Genomic DNA, 13,153 nt, shown 5'->3' with positions numbered 1-13,153 from the left:
CCCTGCTGCTACTGCTACTGCTAAGTCGCTTCAGTCGTGTCTGACTCTGTGTGATCCCATAGATGGCAGCCCACCAGGCTCCTCCATCCCTGGGATTCTCCAGGCAAGAACATTGGAGTGGGTTGCCATTTCCTTGTCCAGTGCATGAAAGTGAAAAGTGAAAGTGAAGTCGCTCAGTCATTTATGACTCTAAGCGACCCCATGGTCTGCAGCCTACGAGGCTCCTCCATCCATGGGATTTTCCAGGCAAGAGTACTGGAGTGGGGTGCCATTGCCTTCTCACCCTGCTAATTTAACTTCTATGCAGAGTACATCATGAGAAATGCTGGACTGGAAGAAACACAAGCTGAAATCAAGATTGCTGGGAGAAATATCAATAACCTCAGATATGCAGATGACACCACCCTTATGGCAGAGGGTGAAGAGGAGCTAAAAAGCTTCTTGATGAAAGTGTAAGAGGAGAGTGAAAAAGTTGGCTTAAAGCTCAACATTCAGAAAATGAAGATCATGGCATCTGGTCCCATCACTTCATGGGAAATAGATGGGGAAACAGTGGAAACAGTGTCAGACTTTATTTTTGGGGGGTTCCAAAATCACTGCAGATGGTGACTGCAGCCATGAAATTTAAAGACGCTTACTCCTTGGAAGAAAAGTTACGACCAACTTAGATACCATATTGAAAAGGAGAGACATTACTTTGCCGACTAAGGTCCGTCTAGTCAAGGCTATGGTTTTTCCAGTAGTCATGTATGGATGCGAGAGTTGGACTGTGAAGAAGGCTGAGCGCTGAAGAATTGATGCTTTTGAGCTGTGGTGTTGGAGAAGACTCTTGAGGGTCCCTTGGACTGCAAGGAGATCCAACCAGTCCATTGTGAAGGAGATCAGCCCTGGGATTTCTTTGGAAGGAATGATGCTAAAGCTGAAACTGCAGTACTTTGGCCACCTGATGCGAAGAGTTGACTCATTGGTAAAGACTCTGATCCTGGGAGGGACTGCGGGGAGGAGGAGAAGGGGACAACCAAGGATGAGATGGCTGGATGGCATCACGGACTCGATAGACGTGAGTCTGAGTGAACTCCGGGAATTGGTGATGGACAGGGAGGCCTGGTGTGCTGCGATTCATGGGGTTGCAAAGAGTTGGACACGACTGAGTGAATGAAGTGAACTGAAGAGACTTAGCATGTACACAGACTCTTCAGAAAATTTTTATAAGTGTGAAAGTTACTATATACGTATTGGCCATTACTGTTATTACATTTTCTGTCTTTCTTAAGATTTGATATTTAGAAAGCTCTTCCTGGAGATCTGGAGCTATACCTTAGGCTTAAAAGAAGATACATGTCTATGACTCAAAGCTCCATGCCTTGGGCTTGGTTGCTTAATAAATATTTGTATTTGGCTGTATTTAGAGGTCTTTAGTCAAATGCTAACAATCCGTCTTCCCTTGATCAGCACATCGGTTGCTGGTATGTTCCTTCTCTCAATTAAATTTTTTTGTAAATTAAAACTTATCTTAACTTTACAAAGTTTCACATCTTTTCTCCTGGTTCCCAGTAATCTTTTCTTCTGGAAAAATTATAAGCCAGTCTTTGTTTCATTCAGAATTGCATGTTTTTTAAGACTATCGTGAAACTGTTGTGAATAGGTGTAAAAAACCTTATTTTTACGTTTCATTTCACAGTGGATGTTTTATTTTCAGTTGTGGAGACAGTTTGTAATTCCTGTCACCATTAGTCTCTTGCTAAATATTTGCTAAGAGGATCGAGTACAGCTGCAAATAAAATCATAGAGGACAAATCTAAAGAAAGGGAAAGAGGAAGGCAGAGACATATTCTTTCTGAGAAGAGGCAGGATGTGGCTTCTTCCATCAGTATCACACTCTACGAGGTTGTTTCCACATGCTCCGAAATAAGGAAGGGAAATCATTTGTATCAGTGGACAATAGGTGCTTTATTGGGCTTCCCCGGTGGCTCAGCAGGTGAAGAACCTGCCTGCAATGCAGGAGATACAGGAGGCGCTTTATAAGGTGACTTCCAAATGTTACATCCTTTTTTTGCCTTAAAAGAAACCTGTGAGGCAGGTGTTATTTTCTACTTGAAGAAGAGAAGGAGACTTAGCGAAACGTGTCCTGTCCACATTTACAGAGGGATTATGGCTGTGACAGGGATTGAACACCAGTTGCCTAGATTCTGAAGCCCCTCATAAATAGGCATGCTTTTCTGGTGTCTGTCCTCTTTCTATAACACACACTGCTCTGAATAAAGAACACAGAGGTTGGGATTAATAGAAGTGTATCCCGGTTAATTACTATTGTCCTTTTTTTGGAAGGAAAAAAATACATTTATTTATTTGGCTGTGTTGGGTCTTAGTTTAGCACATGGGCTTAGTTGCCCTGGGGCATGTGGGATCTTAATTCCCAGACCAGGGATTGAACCCTCATCCCCTGTGTTGGAAGGCAGATTCTTAACCACTGGACCACCAAGGAAGTCCCAGGGCTGCCCTTTAACTGTCGACTAGAAGAGAACTTGGGGCTAGAACCTAGAGAAAGTACCTGATTTATGAAAGGACCACTGAGGTAGCCACTTCGTTTCACTGAACATGATGTTTCAGGCCCCAAATTTTGGGTCTTGATACAAGGGGAAAAAAAAAAGGGTTACTGAGAAAGACACCAATATATCCCTTCAGTATTTATTTCTTTAAATAGCTACTGAAAACCATGCATTTTAAAAGATATGATTTATTGACATTGTTTCCATTGCATTTTCTGGGCAGAATTCCATCTTTGATGTTAGAAGAAAATGCATAGTTATGAATCTGCGGGGCTGTCAGCAGAAAATAGGCACTTTGAGATCAGATCATCTGTCCAGTGGCCCCAGGCATTTAGTAGGGACATACCTAAATGATAGTTTTCATTTTTAAAGGTATAAAACCTGTATACCTGACGTTAGAGTGTTTTAGTTTTGGTAACAAATCATCCCTAAACTTGCTATGTTCTTAGACCCTGTGGGTCAGGAATTTGGACAGCGTCCAGAGAGGGATGGCTTGTCTGTAGTCACAATGTTTGCAGCTTCAACTGGGAAGAGGGGACAACTGGGGAAACCGTCTGGAGGAGATTTCACTCATATGTCTCCTGTGTTTACTGGGGGCTGACTGGGGTTTGTACTAGTAGTTGGATGTGTTGACCAGAGTATCTGTATGTCGTCTTCCCACACTGGACTGGGTTTTCTTATAGCATGGTGGCATCAGGCGAGTCAGACTTCTTACATGGTGACTCAGGTCTTCGAGTCCAAGTGTTCCAGCAAATAAGACAGAAACTGTGCCACTGAGACCCAGTCTCAGAAGTCATCAAGCATTACTTCTGCTGTTTAAAGCACTGACAAGGCCTGCCTAGATTCCAGGAGAGGGACCCTAGATCCCACCTTTCAGTCGGAAACATGTCAGGGTTACATTGTAGAAGACCACACGAGGTGGCCAGGATCTTTGTGGGCACTTTTGGGAAAATATCATTTGCCTAACAGAATATTAGGCTATTCAGTGCAGGTTATATGCCTTATACAGGACTGAAGATAACTGTCTTCCTGCCTCCTGTCATTTCTTTCTATTTATAGTCTTGCGGTAGCTTCGTGTCCTTGGTTACTTCTCAGCTTTTTGCTTTTCCTCAGCTTCATATTCCTGTATTTCTCGTTAGTAAGTCAAGGTAGTTTCATAACCTTTGAATCTCTATAGATTATTAACAATAAAGCTTTATTTTTGTTTAGTGTGTGTGAAGAATGGTATTCCTGCTCCCTGCAGGCATTTGAGGATCCAGACTTACTCCATATGATGACATCACTGCCCACTAAGGACTCAGAATCCTCTATTAGCCCCTCTGCAACCAACACAGATAAGGCACTTCTCTCTAACTATCTAGCCTTGGTCATATCTATCACTTCTGTTCATGTTTTGCTCCTGACAGCTAGTCATATGGTCCCCTCTAGACTCAAAGGCACAGGGAAATGCAGTCAGCTGTGTTCCCAGGGAGAAAGGCAGGGTGTGAATATTAGCTACATCTATTGTCTCCTGTCTTCTCTCCCCCAGGCGGCTAAGAACCTGGAGCCTAAGCATTGCCAGAAAATTCAAGGGTAGAATGAAAGTAACTGACCAACTGATTATTCCGTTCATCTTAAAGGTTATCAGTGTGCAAAGCAGTTTCAGAATTGTATGAATTTAGACCTGAGATTATTAACAGATTACTCAGTGGTTTAAGACTATTTGTAAAATTTATTATTTTATTTTGTAAACTTTTTATTTTATATTGGAGTATAGCCAGTTAGCAATGTTAAAATTTCAGGTGAACAGCGAAGGGATTCAGCCATATATTAATACATATATACATGTATCTGTTCTCCCCCAAACTCCCCTCTCATGTAGGCTGCCACATAACATGAGCAGAATTGCATGTGCTGTACAGCAGGCCCTTGCTGGTTATCCATTTTAAATGCAGCAGTGTGTACATGTCTGTCCCAAACTCTCCAACTATCCCTTCCCCCTCCTTCCCCTCCGGCAAGCATAAATTCAATCTCTGTCTGAGTCTTTACGTTTTACAAGTAAGTTCATTTGTGTAATTTATTTTTAGATTCCACATATAAGGAATGTCATATGATATTTCTCCTTCTCTAACTTATTTCACTCAGTATGACACTCTATAGGTCCATCTATGTTGCTGAAAATGGCATTATTCCATTCTTTTTAATGACTGAATAATACTCCATTTATATGAACCACATCTTTATTAAAAATTATTTTAAATTGAAGGTTAATTGCTTTACAGAATTTTGTTGTTTTCTGTGAAACATCAGCAAGACTCAGCCATAGGTACACCCGTGTCCCCTCCCTGCTGAACCTCCCTCTCATCTGCCTCCCTATCCCACCTCTCCAGATTGTCAGAGTCCCTGTTTGAGTTCCCTGAGTCATACAGCAAATTCCCATTCCATGTTACTATCTCCATACATCTCACCCCTGCGTTTTCCCCTCCCCCTGTGTCCATAAGTCTGTTCTCATATGTCTGTTTTTCCATTGCTGCCCTGCAAATAAATTCATTAATACCATTCTTCTAGATTCCATACGTATGTGTTAGCATATATTTATCTTTCTCTTTCTGACTTACTTCACTCTGTATAATAGGCTCTAGGTTTGTCCACCTCATTAGAAGTGACTCAATGCATTCCTTTTTTTATGGCTGAGTAATATTCCATTGTAGATATGTACCACAGCTTCTTTATCCATGTCCATGGATATTTTCATCTGTCAGTGGACATCTAGGTGGCTTCCACGTCCTAGTTATTGTAGAGAGTGCTGCAGTGAATACTGGAGTACATGTGCCGTTTTCAGTTTTGGTTTCCTCAGGGTATATGCCTAGTGGTGGGGCTGCTGGGTTATATGGTGGTTTTATTCCTTGTTTTTAAAGAAATCTCCATACCATCTTCCATAGTGGCTGTATCAATTTACATTCCCACCAACAGTGCAAGAGGATTCCCTTTTCTCCATACCCTCACCAGCATTTATTGTTTGTAGACTTTTTGATTATGGCCATTCTGACTCGTGTGAGGTGGTATCTCATTGTAGTTTTGACTTGCATTTCTCTAAGAATGAGTGATGTTGAGCATCATTTCATGCGTTTGTTAGCCATCCATATGTCATCTTTGGAGAAATGTCTGTTTAGGGCATTTTCCCACTTTTTGATTGGGTTGTTTTTCTGATACTGAGTTGTATGAGCTGCTTGTAAATTTTGGAAATTAATTCTTTGTCAGTTGTTTCCTTTGCTTTTATTTTCTCCCATTTTGAGGGTTCTCCTTTTACCTTGTTTGTAGTTTCCTTTGCTGTGCAAAAGCTTTTAAGTTTAATTAGGTCCTATTTGTTTATTTTTGTTTTTATTAGCATTACTCTATTTTTTTTAAGAGTTGAAAAGCAGCTCACATATTTATTCATAAGGAATTTGGCCATATCTTTAATCACTGCATTACTCTAAAAGGTGGGTCATAGAGGATCTTGCTTTGATTTATGTCATCAAGTGTTTTGCCTATGTTTTCCTCTAAGGGTTTTATAGTTACTGGTCCTATGTTTAGGTCTTTAATCCATTTTGATTTTATCTTTGTGTATAGCATTAGGAAGTGTTCTAATTTCATTCTTTTGCATGAAGCTGTCCAGTTTTCCCAGCACCATTTATTGAAGAGGCTATTTTTGCCCCATTGTATATTCCTGCCCCTTTGTCAAAAATAAGGTGCCCATAGGTGTGTGGATTTATAGTTGGCTCTCTATTTTGTTCCATTGGTCTATTTTTCTGTCTTTGTACCAGTACCATACTGTCTTGATGATTGTGGCTTTGTAGTATAATCTGAAGTCAGGAAGGTTGATTCCTCCAGCTCTATTCTTTCTCAAGACTGCTTTGGTTATTCAGGATCTTTTGTTCTCCATATGAATTGTGAAATGTTTTGTTCTAGTTCTGTGAAAAATGCCATTGGTGATTTCATTGGGATCACATTGAATCTGTTGACTGCATTTGGTAGTATAGTCATTTTCACAATTTTGATTCTTCCAATCCAGGAATATGGAATATCCCTGCATCTCATTCAGTTCAGTTCAGTTCAGTCGCTCAGTCGTGTCTGACTCTTTGCGACCGCATGAATCGCAGCACTCCAGGCCTCCCTGTCCATCACCATCTCCCGGAGTTCACTCAGACTCACATCCATCGAGTCCGTGATGCCATCCAGCCATCTCATCCTTGGTCGTCCCCTTCTCCTCCTGCCCCCAATCCCTCCCAGCATCAGAGTCTTTTCCAATCAGTCAACTCTTCGCATGAGGTGGCCAAAGGACTGGAGTTTCAGCTTTAGCATCATTCCTTCCAAAGAAATCCCAGGGTTGATCTCCTTCAGAATGGACTGGTTGGATCTCCTTGCAGTCCAAGGGCCTCTCAAGAGTCTTCTCCAACACAGCAGTTTGAAAGCATCAATTGTTTGGCACTCAGCCTTCTTCACAGTCCAACTCTCACATCCATACATGAGCACAGGAAATACCATAGGCTTGACTAGGCGGAACTTAGTCGGCAAAGTAATGTCTCTGCTTTTGAATATACTATCTAGGTAGGTCATAACTTTTCTCCCAAGGAGTAAGCGTCTTTTAATTTCATGGCTGCAGTCACCATCTGCAGTGATTTTGGAGCCCCAAAAATAAAGTCTCACACTGTTTCTACTGTTTCCCCATCTATTTCCCATGAAGTAAAGTAAGGCTCAAACTTCTCCAAGCCAGGCTTCAGAAATACATGTACCATGAACTCCCTGATGTTCAAGCTGGTTTTAGAAAAGGCAGAGGAACCAGAGATCAAATTGCCAACATCCGCTGGATCATGGAAAAAGCAAGAGAGTTCCACAAAAACATCTATTTCTGCTTCATTGACTATGCCAAAGCCTTTGATTGTGTGGATCACAATAAACTGTGGAAAATTCTGAAAGAGATGGGAATACCAGACCACCTGACCTGCCTTTTGAGAAATCTGTATGCAGGTCAGGAACCAACAGTTAGAACTGGACATGGAACAACAGACTGGTTCTAAATAGGAAAAGGAGTACATCAAGGCTGTATATTGTCACCCTGCTTATTTAACTTCTATGCAGAGTACATCTTGAGAAACGCTGGGCTGGAAGAAACACAAGCTGAAATCAACATTTCTGGGAGAAATATCAATCACCTCAGATATGCAGATGATACCACCCTGATGGCAGAAAGTGAAGAGGAACTGAAAAGCGTCTTGATGAAAGTGAAAGAGGAGAGTGAAAAAGTTGGCTTAAAGCTCAACATTCAGAAAATGAAGATCATGGCATCTGGTCCCATCACTTCATGGGAAATAGATGGGGAAACAGTAGAAACAGTGTCAGACTTTATTTTTCTGGGCTCCAAAATCACTGCAGATGGTGATTTGCAGCCATGAAATTAAAAGACGCTTACTCCTTGGAAGGAAAGTTATGAGCAACCTAGATAGCGTATTGAAAAGCAGAGACATTACTTTGCCGACTAAGGTCCGCCTAGTCAAGGTTATGGTTTTTCCTGTGGTCATGTATGGATATGAGAATTGGACAGTGAAGAAGGCTGAGCGCCAAAGAGTTGATGCGTTTGAACTGTGATGTTAGAGAAGACTCTTGAGAGTCTCTTGGACTGCAAGGAGATCCAAGCAGTCCATTCTGAAGGAGATCAGCCCTGGGATTTCTTTGGAAGGAATGATGCTAAAGCTGAAACTGCAGTACTTTGGCCACCTCATGCGAAGAGTTGACTCATTGGAAAAGACTTTGATGCTGGGAGGGTTTGGGGGCAGGAGAAGAAGGGGATGAGAGAGGATGAGATGGCTGGATGTCATCACTGACTCGGTGTGTGCGAGTGTGAGTGAACTCCGGGAGATGGTGAGGGACAGGGAGGCCTGGCGTGCTGCGATTCATGGGGTTGCAAAGAGTTGGACACGACTGGGAGACTGAACTGAACCCTTAAGGATAGGCTTTGGAGAATTATTCACACTGTTTATGGCTAGGGTCTGCCTAGCACTTAAGCAAGAACTTAGGTTGAAGAAAATTGAGCTATGTAAATACATGGTAGGGAAGATTCACCCTCATAGTTATTTTGAGTCAAAATACTGGATTCAAAATAATTCTGAGTCAAAGGATTTGCTGTGTTAGATAATCTGTGAGTCAGTGTCAACGTTAGGCTGCACTCAGTTGTGCATAGTGCAAAGGAGGCATTTTTATTCCTGGATGCGATATTTATGGGAGCAGCTGATCCATTTTACCATACCTGAAGCCTGGCGACCAAGTTGGGCAAGAATCTTAAAAGAACGGTGTGACCCCATCTTTGGCCAGGAAGGCCTTTTATTTTGGGTGGGAGCAGTAGTATAAAAGATTGAGCTGGAAATGCTTGGTCTAAAAGAGAAAGCTTTGTAGTGAATATTATTGCTGTTTTCAAATACTTGAAGGTTGAACAAATTTTTCTGGGAGCCAGGACAGTTCACTGGAGCAGTACACTTGGCTGAGGTGCCAGGCTAAGGGGAGAAATGCTGCTCACAAAATCTGACTGGTAACTTTATCACCTATACAGCTGGTCCTTCCCACAAACTCCTAGGAAGACTCAAAAGCACTTGAGGGCTGAAGAGAGAGGACTGGTAGGGGTGAGAGCTCACTGAACACTGACTCACTATTGCTTTCAGTGCCCTCTCTTCCCTTGAAAGCTCCACATGGTTCTTATTCACTTGCTCGTAGCATCAGACTTCTGCTGTTTGACCATGATTAGTTGCCCGGGGCATAAAGCAACACCTGGTGTACTTAACCACAGTGCTGCTTAACTTTTAGTGTGTGTGTGAATCATCTGTGAGTCTTATTCAAGTGCAGATTCTGATTCAAGTGGGTCTTGGTTCGGGCCCTATAATCTGAATTTCAGTAGATGATGATGCTGCATGTCAGTGGACCATACTTGAGTAACAAGTGTGTGTGTTAGTTGCTTAGTTGTGTCTAACTCTTTGTACCCTCATGCACTGTAGCCCACCAGGCTCCTCTGTCCATGGGATTTTCCAGGCAAGAGTACTGGAGTGGGTAGCCATTCCCTTCTCCAGGGGATCTTCCTGACCCAGGGATTGAACCCAGGTCTCCCGCACTGCAGGCAGATTCTTTATCATCTCTGAACCAGCAGAGAAGCAGGCTCTACTACAAATCTGCAGTTTGTGCTTTAGCCTAATGTCAGGCGCTCTCAGGCCAAATGACTGCCTCCTCCATGCTGCTTTCAGGACTAAGCCTCACAACAGTATTAGCAGAGGATTACTGCCTGCAAGTACTGCCCTGTTCTCTTCTCAGTATTCATGAAGCAGTTTTAGCCAGGTATCACTTAGCTATCTGATTTCTTTTTCATCTCTAGGACCACTTTTGCAGTTATCTATTAATAACTTTTATTTTCCCTTTTTAATTGCATAAGAGCATTCTTAGGCACAAGATTTGGCCTTGTCTGCAGGCTTGAAATGCTGGGGAATTACTGTCATGTGTAAATGGTCTTGAACTCTAACAGTTTTGTTTTTTAAACATAGCATCTTGACTTTCATCTGGGTTGTTTGAGATACAGCAATTTTTGTATATATGCAAGATGTCCCAAGACACAAGTAACCATTTGCATAATATTAGTGCATATTTGTTATAACTGTATGTTTGTGATTACCTTGAGGTACCCACTTACTCCAGTTCATTGCAAAATGATCTTTAATAGATATGTTTATAATACACTGAGCAGTTGCTCAATGAGGCAATGATGATTAAATCTGGTTAAATATATATGCCTCATTTTTTCTTTGTTTATTATGATTCAATTTATCATGAATATTTTTGATTGTCATTGATTGAGGTCCTTTCAAGTTCATGTTCCTTCCCCTAGGAGTAGCTTATTGGTCCAAGTAAAGTCATCGAAAGAGTTCTTATTATGTGTTAATCTTGGTAAGGTCTTAAGTACCAAGTTATGCTGCTTTTCTGTACAGGAGCTGTGTGGTCTTGGACAAGGTATTTTAATATCTCTGATCATCTGTGAACTCATCTGTAAAATAGTGATAATAGTACTTAGCCTGAAGAAATTAAATGAGATATTTATGAAAGCCCATTTCTAGAATGCCATATTTAATCATGAAATGATAGCTTCGACTTTCCTTTGTTTCCCATTCGCCAATTTCTAGCTTTTTTGAGGGGAGGGGCATACATTTGATTTCTTTTCCCACTATTCTCTAAGTAGGAAATCTTAGAACAGGATCTGTATTTTAAATCCTATCTTAGCTTTTCAATATGTGTCCAGCGCTGACACACTGAGTAAATTAATGAATGACCTGATAATCTCTAAGATTCTCCTGACCTTTTAAGTCCTCTGATTGTTTGATTCTTCTAGTATTCTGGGTGCTTAGAAAAAAAATTGGAGAATTCTCTTAAAATGAATGTCTTGTATGTTAAGGGATTTCCTCCCTAACAGTCTTAAAAATATATATATTATATTATTACTAGTAAGTATGTACCTGGCCCCAGGAGATGGCTGCAATAGTATAAATAACCTTTTCTATTTATGATCTTGAGCCTAATTCTTTGTATAGTTCTCGTGAGGTGGGTCAGAGGCTGGTCTTGACTTCGCTTTTCCTGCAGTGGGATCTCGGGAAGATCTCTGTGAAAGATGAGCAAGAAATATGCGTGTGTTTTCTTATGTGAGATTTGGAAGTCATGGATAATAGAAGCTGAGATTCATAATATATTCATCACAGTGCTCATGGAGGATGCATTTTATGTTCTGGATTAAATGTGCTTGGGTTAATGGGGTCAGGCCAACTCAGTGGATTAAAGCAGAAGCAGTAGGTCCTTCCACATCTTGAGATTGAACATGGTTACCTATTTGGGCAAGCAGTTCTTGAATTGCCTGTGCGGATAAGCTGCTGGGAGACAGTGCCAGCTGAGGCCATCTTTACTACCTTGTCTCTGTGCCTCTGAGATGAGGCCTAACTGGTATTGTCACATCTAGCTCCGAGTTTAAAATCTGGGTTGGGTATGTTACTTAATTCCAGAATCTCAGTGTTTTTTTTTTTTTAAAGATCCTCAGAAGGTATCGTATCAGTCTTCCAGGCTTTTGTGAGTGATGGATTAGACAGCATATGTCAGAGGCCCAGTGCAGTGCCTGGCAGCGAGATTGGACCCTGTGGTGATGATGGTCACGGTGACACATTTCAGAAGGGACACATAGGAAACTGCCTAGTTCTGCCCCCGTGAAAGTGCCAGCCCTGGTGTGTGACTGAGGACTGTCCCAAAGTTGCCTGCTGCCTTTTATGGCCAGTGTGCCGACTGCAGAGGAGGTGCTGAGTTTTTCACGGATCTAGAAAAAGAAGGTAACGATCTGCAAAAAAGAAAAGGTCAATCACATGTTTCATTCCATGACATTTGGAAATATTAACACATAATGCGAGTAGCTTCAAATGTTCCTTCCTTATTGGTTATGTAGGAATTGTTCACTTATAGTGTCTTGTCCAGGGGGAAGTAAAAACAACAGCAACAACAAAAAACCTTATTCATCTCTTCTGTGATAGTTTGTTTCCATCCCTGATAGTCCACGTGACTTGTATCTTCCTTTAATTCTTGAAAAAGTGGAAGTGGCAGTAATAAAAATAAACATCGTTAAACCCATTCCACGTGAATGGCCTTTTGTAGACAATAGAAAGGAGACCTGAGTTACATTTAAGTGACACTGCACAGAGCTTTGCCAATTAGCTTGTCACCTGTCACTCACAGTGCATCCGTGAGTCACCATATCAGGCCTTCAAGCTGTCACTGTGAGGACTCTTGGACGGAAGGTGAATTGGGTTCCATGTTGTACAGTTAACTGTGGGTTGTGTTTCTTTGCATCATGTTGAGTTAATTTTAGAGTCTGGGAATCCTGATAGGAAGTCACGAGGATTGATGAGGGCTGTGATAACCAGAAGTAAAACAAAGCACATTTTTGTTCTTTACACACAGCTATTTTGAGCTGGAGAGCAGTGGTCTGAGGGATGAGATTCGCTATCACTACATGCACAGTGGGAGGCCCCGGACAGAGGCGCTTCCGTACCGGCTGGCCGATGGGCAGTGGCACAGGGTTGCACTGTCAGTCAGCGCCTCCCATCTCCTCCTCCACATCGACTGCAACAGGTATGTCCTGGCCTTTGATCTTCTGTGATTGTGCCCTTGAAATCGAGCAATGGGGAGGGGAAAAAACCAATCCCTTCCAAGCCTTGCTGGGGAAGAAAAACTAAGGGACCCTAGGAGTCATTTAACATACTGAATGGGCCATTAGGTGTCCTGGAATGACCAACTGTAATATGCTAAGAAAACAGTTCATTAAAATGAAACCATATGCAGCGATTAGGAAGAAATGTACAAAAGGTTGATTACAGATGGGGGACTATTAAGTACACCTCGGTGTAACCGGCTGGAATTCCTTGGAGCTGTGACTACAGTTAACTGTGATGTATTGTTGTTGAGTCCGTTCCACTTGGAAGCGAATGAGCTGGTCTACCTTCAAATGAATTGAGAAGCTGGTGCTACTGGAGCGGCTAATTCTATTTCAATTCATCAAGCACAGCTTTGCTTAAATATTT

At 41.8% G+C, this 13,153-nt stretch overlaps 1 protein-coding gene across 4 annotated transcripts in view; it reads left to right on the top strand.

Annotated features, from left to right (window-relative positions):
• NELL1 (neural EGFL like 1) overlaps positions 1 to 13,153 on the top strand; it is a 1,018,153-nt gene that overhangs the window by 154,386 nt on the left and 850,614 nt on the right. For all 4 annotated transcript variants that reach the window (XM_069565320.1, XM_069565321.1, XM_069565323.1 and 1 more), the window contains exon 4: positions 12,534 to 12,704. In XM_069565320.1, coding sequence (XP_069421421.1) covers positions 12,534 to 12,704 — 171 coding nt within the window. The remainder of the gene's footprint in view (positions 1 to 12,533; positions 12,705 to 13,153) is intronic.

The sequence above is a fragment of the Ovis canadensis genome, chromosome 21, assembly GCF_042477335.2.
Source record: "Ovis canadensis isolate MfBH-ARS-UI-01 breed Bighorn chromosome 21, ARS-UI_OviCan_v2, whole genome shotgun sequence".
Classification (NCBI taxonomy): domain Eukaryota; kingdom Metazoa; phylum Chordata; class Mammalia; order Artiodactyla; family Bovidae; genus Ovis; species Ovis canadensis.
The sequence above is the reverse complement of the archived record's forward strand: the minus strand, read 5'-3'. Positions and strand labels throughout refer to the sequence as shown.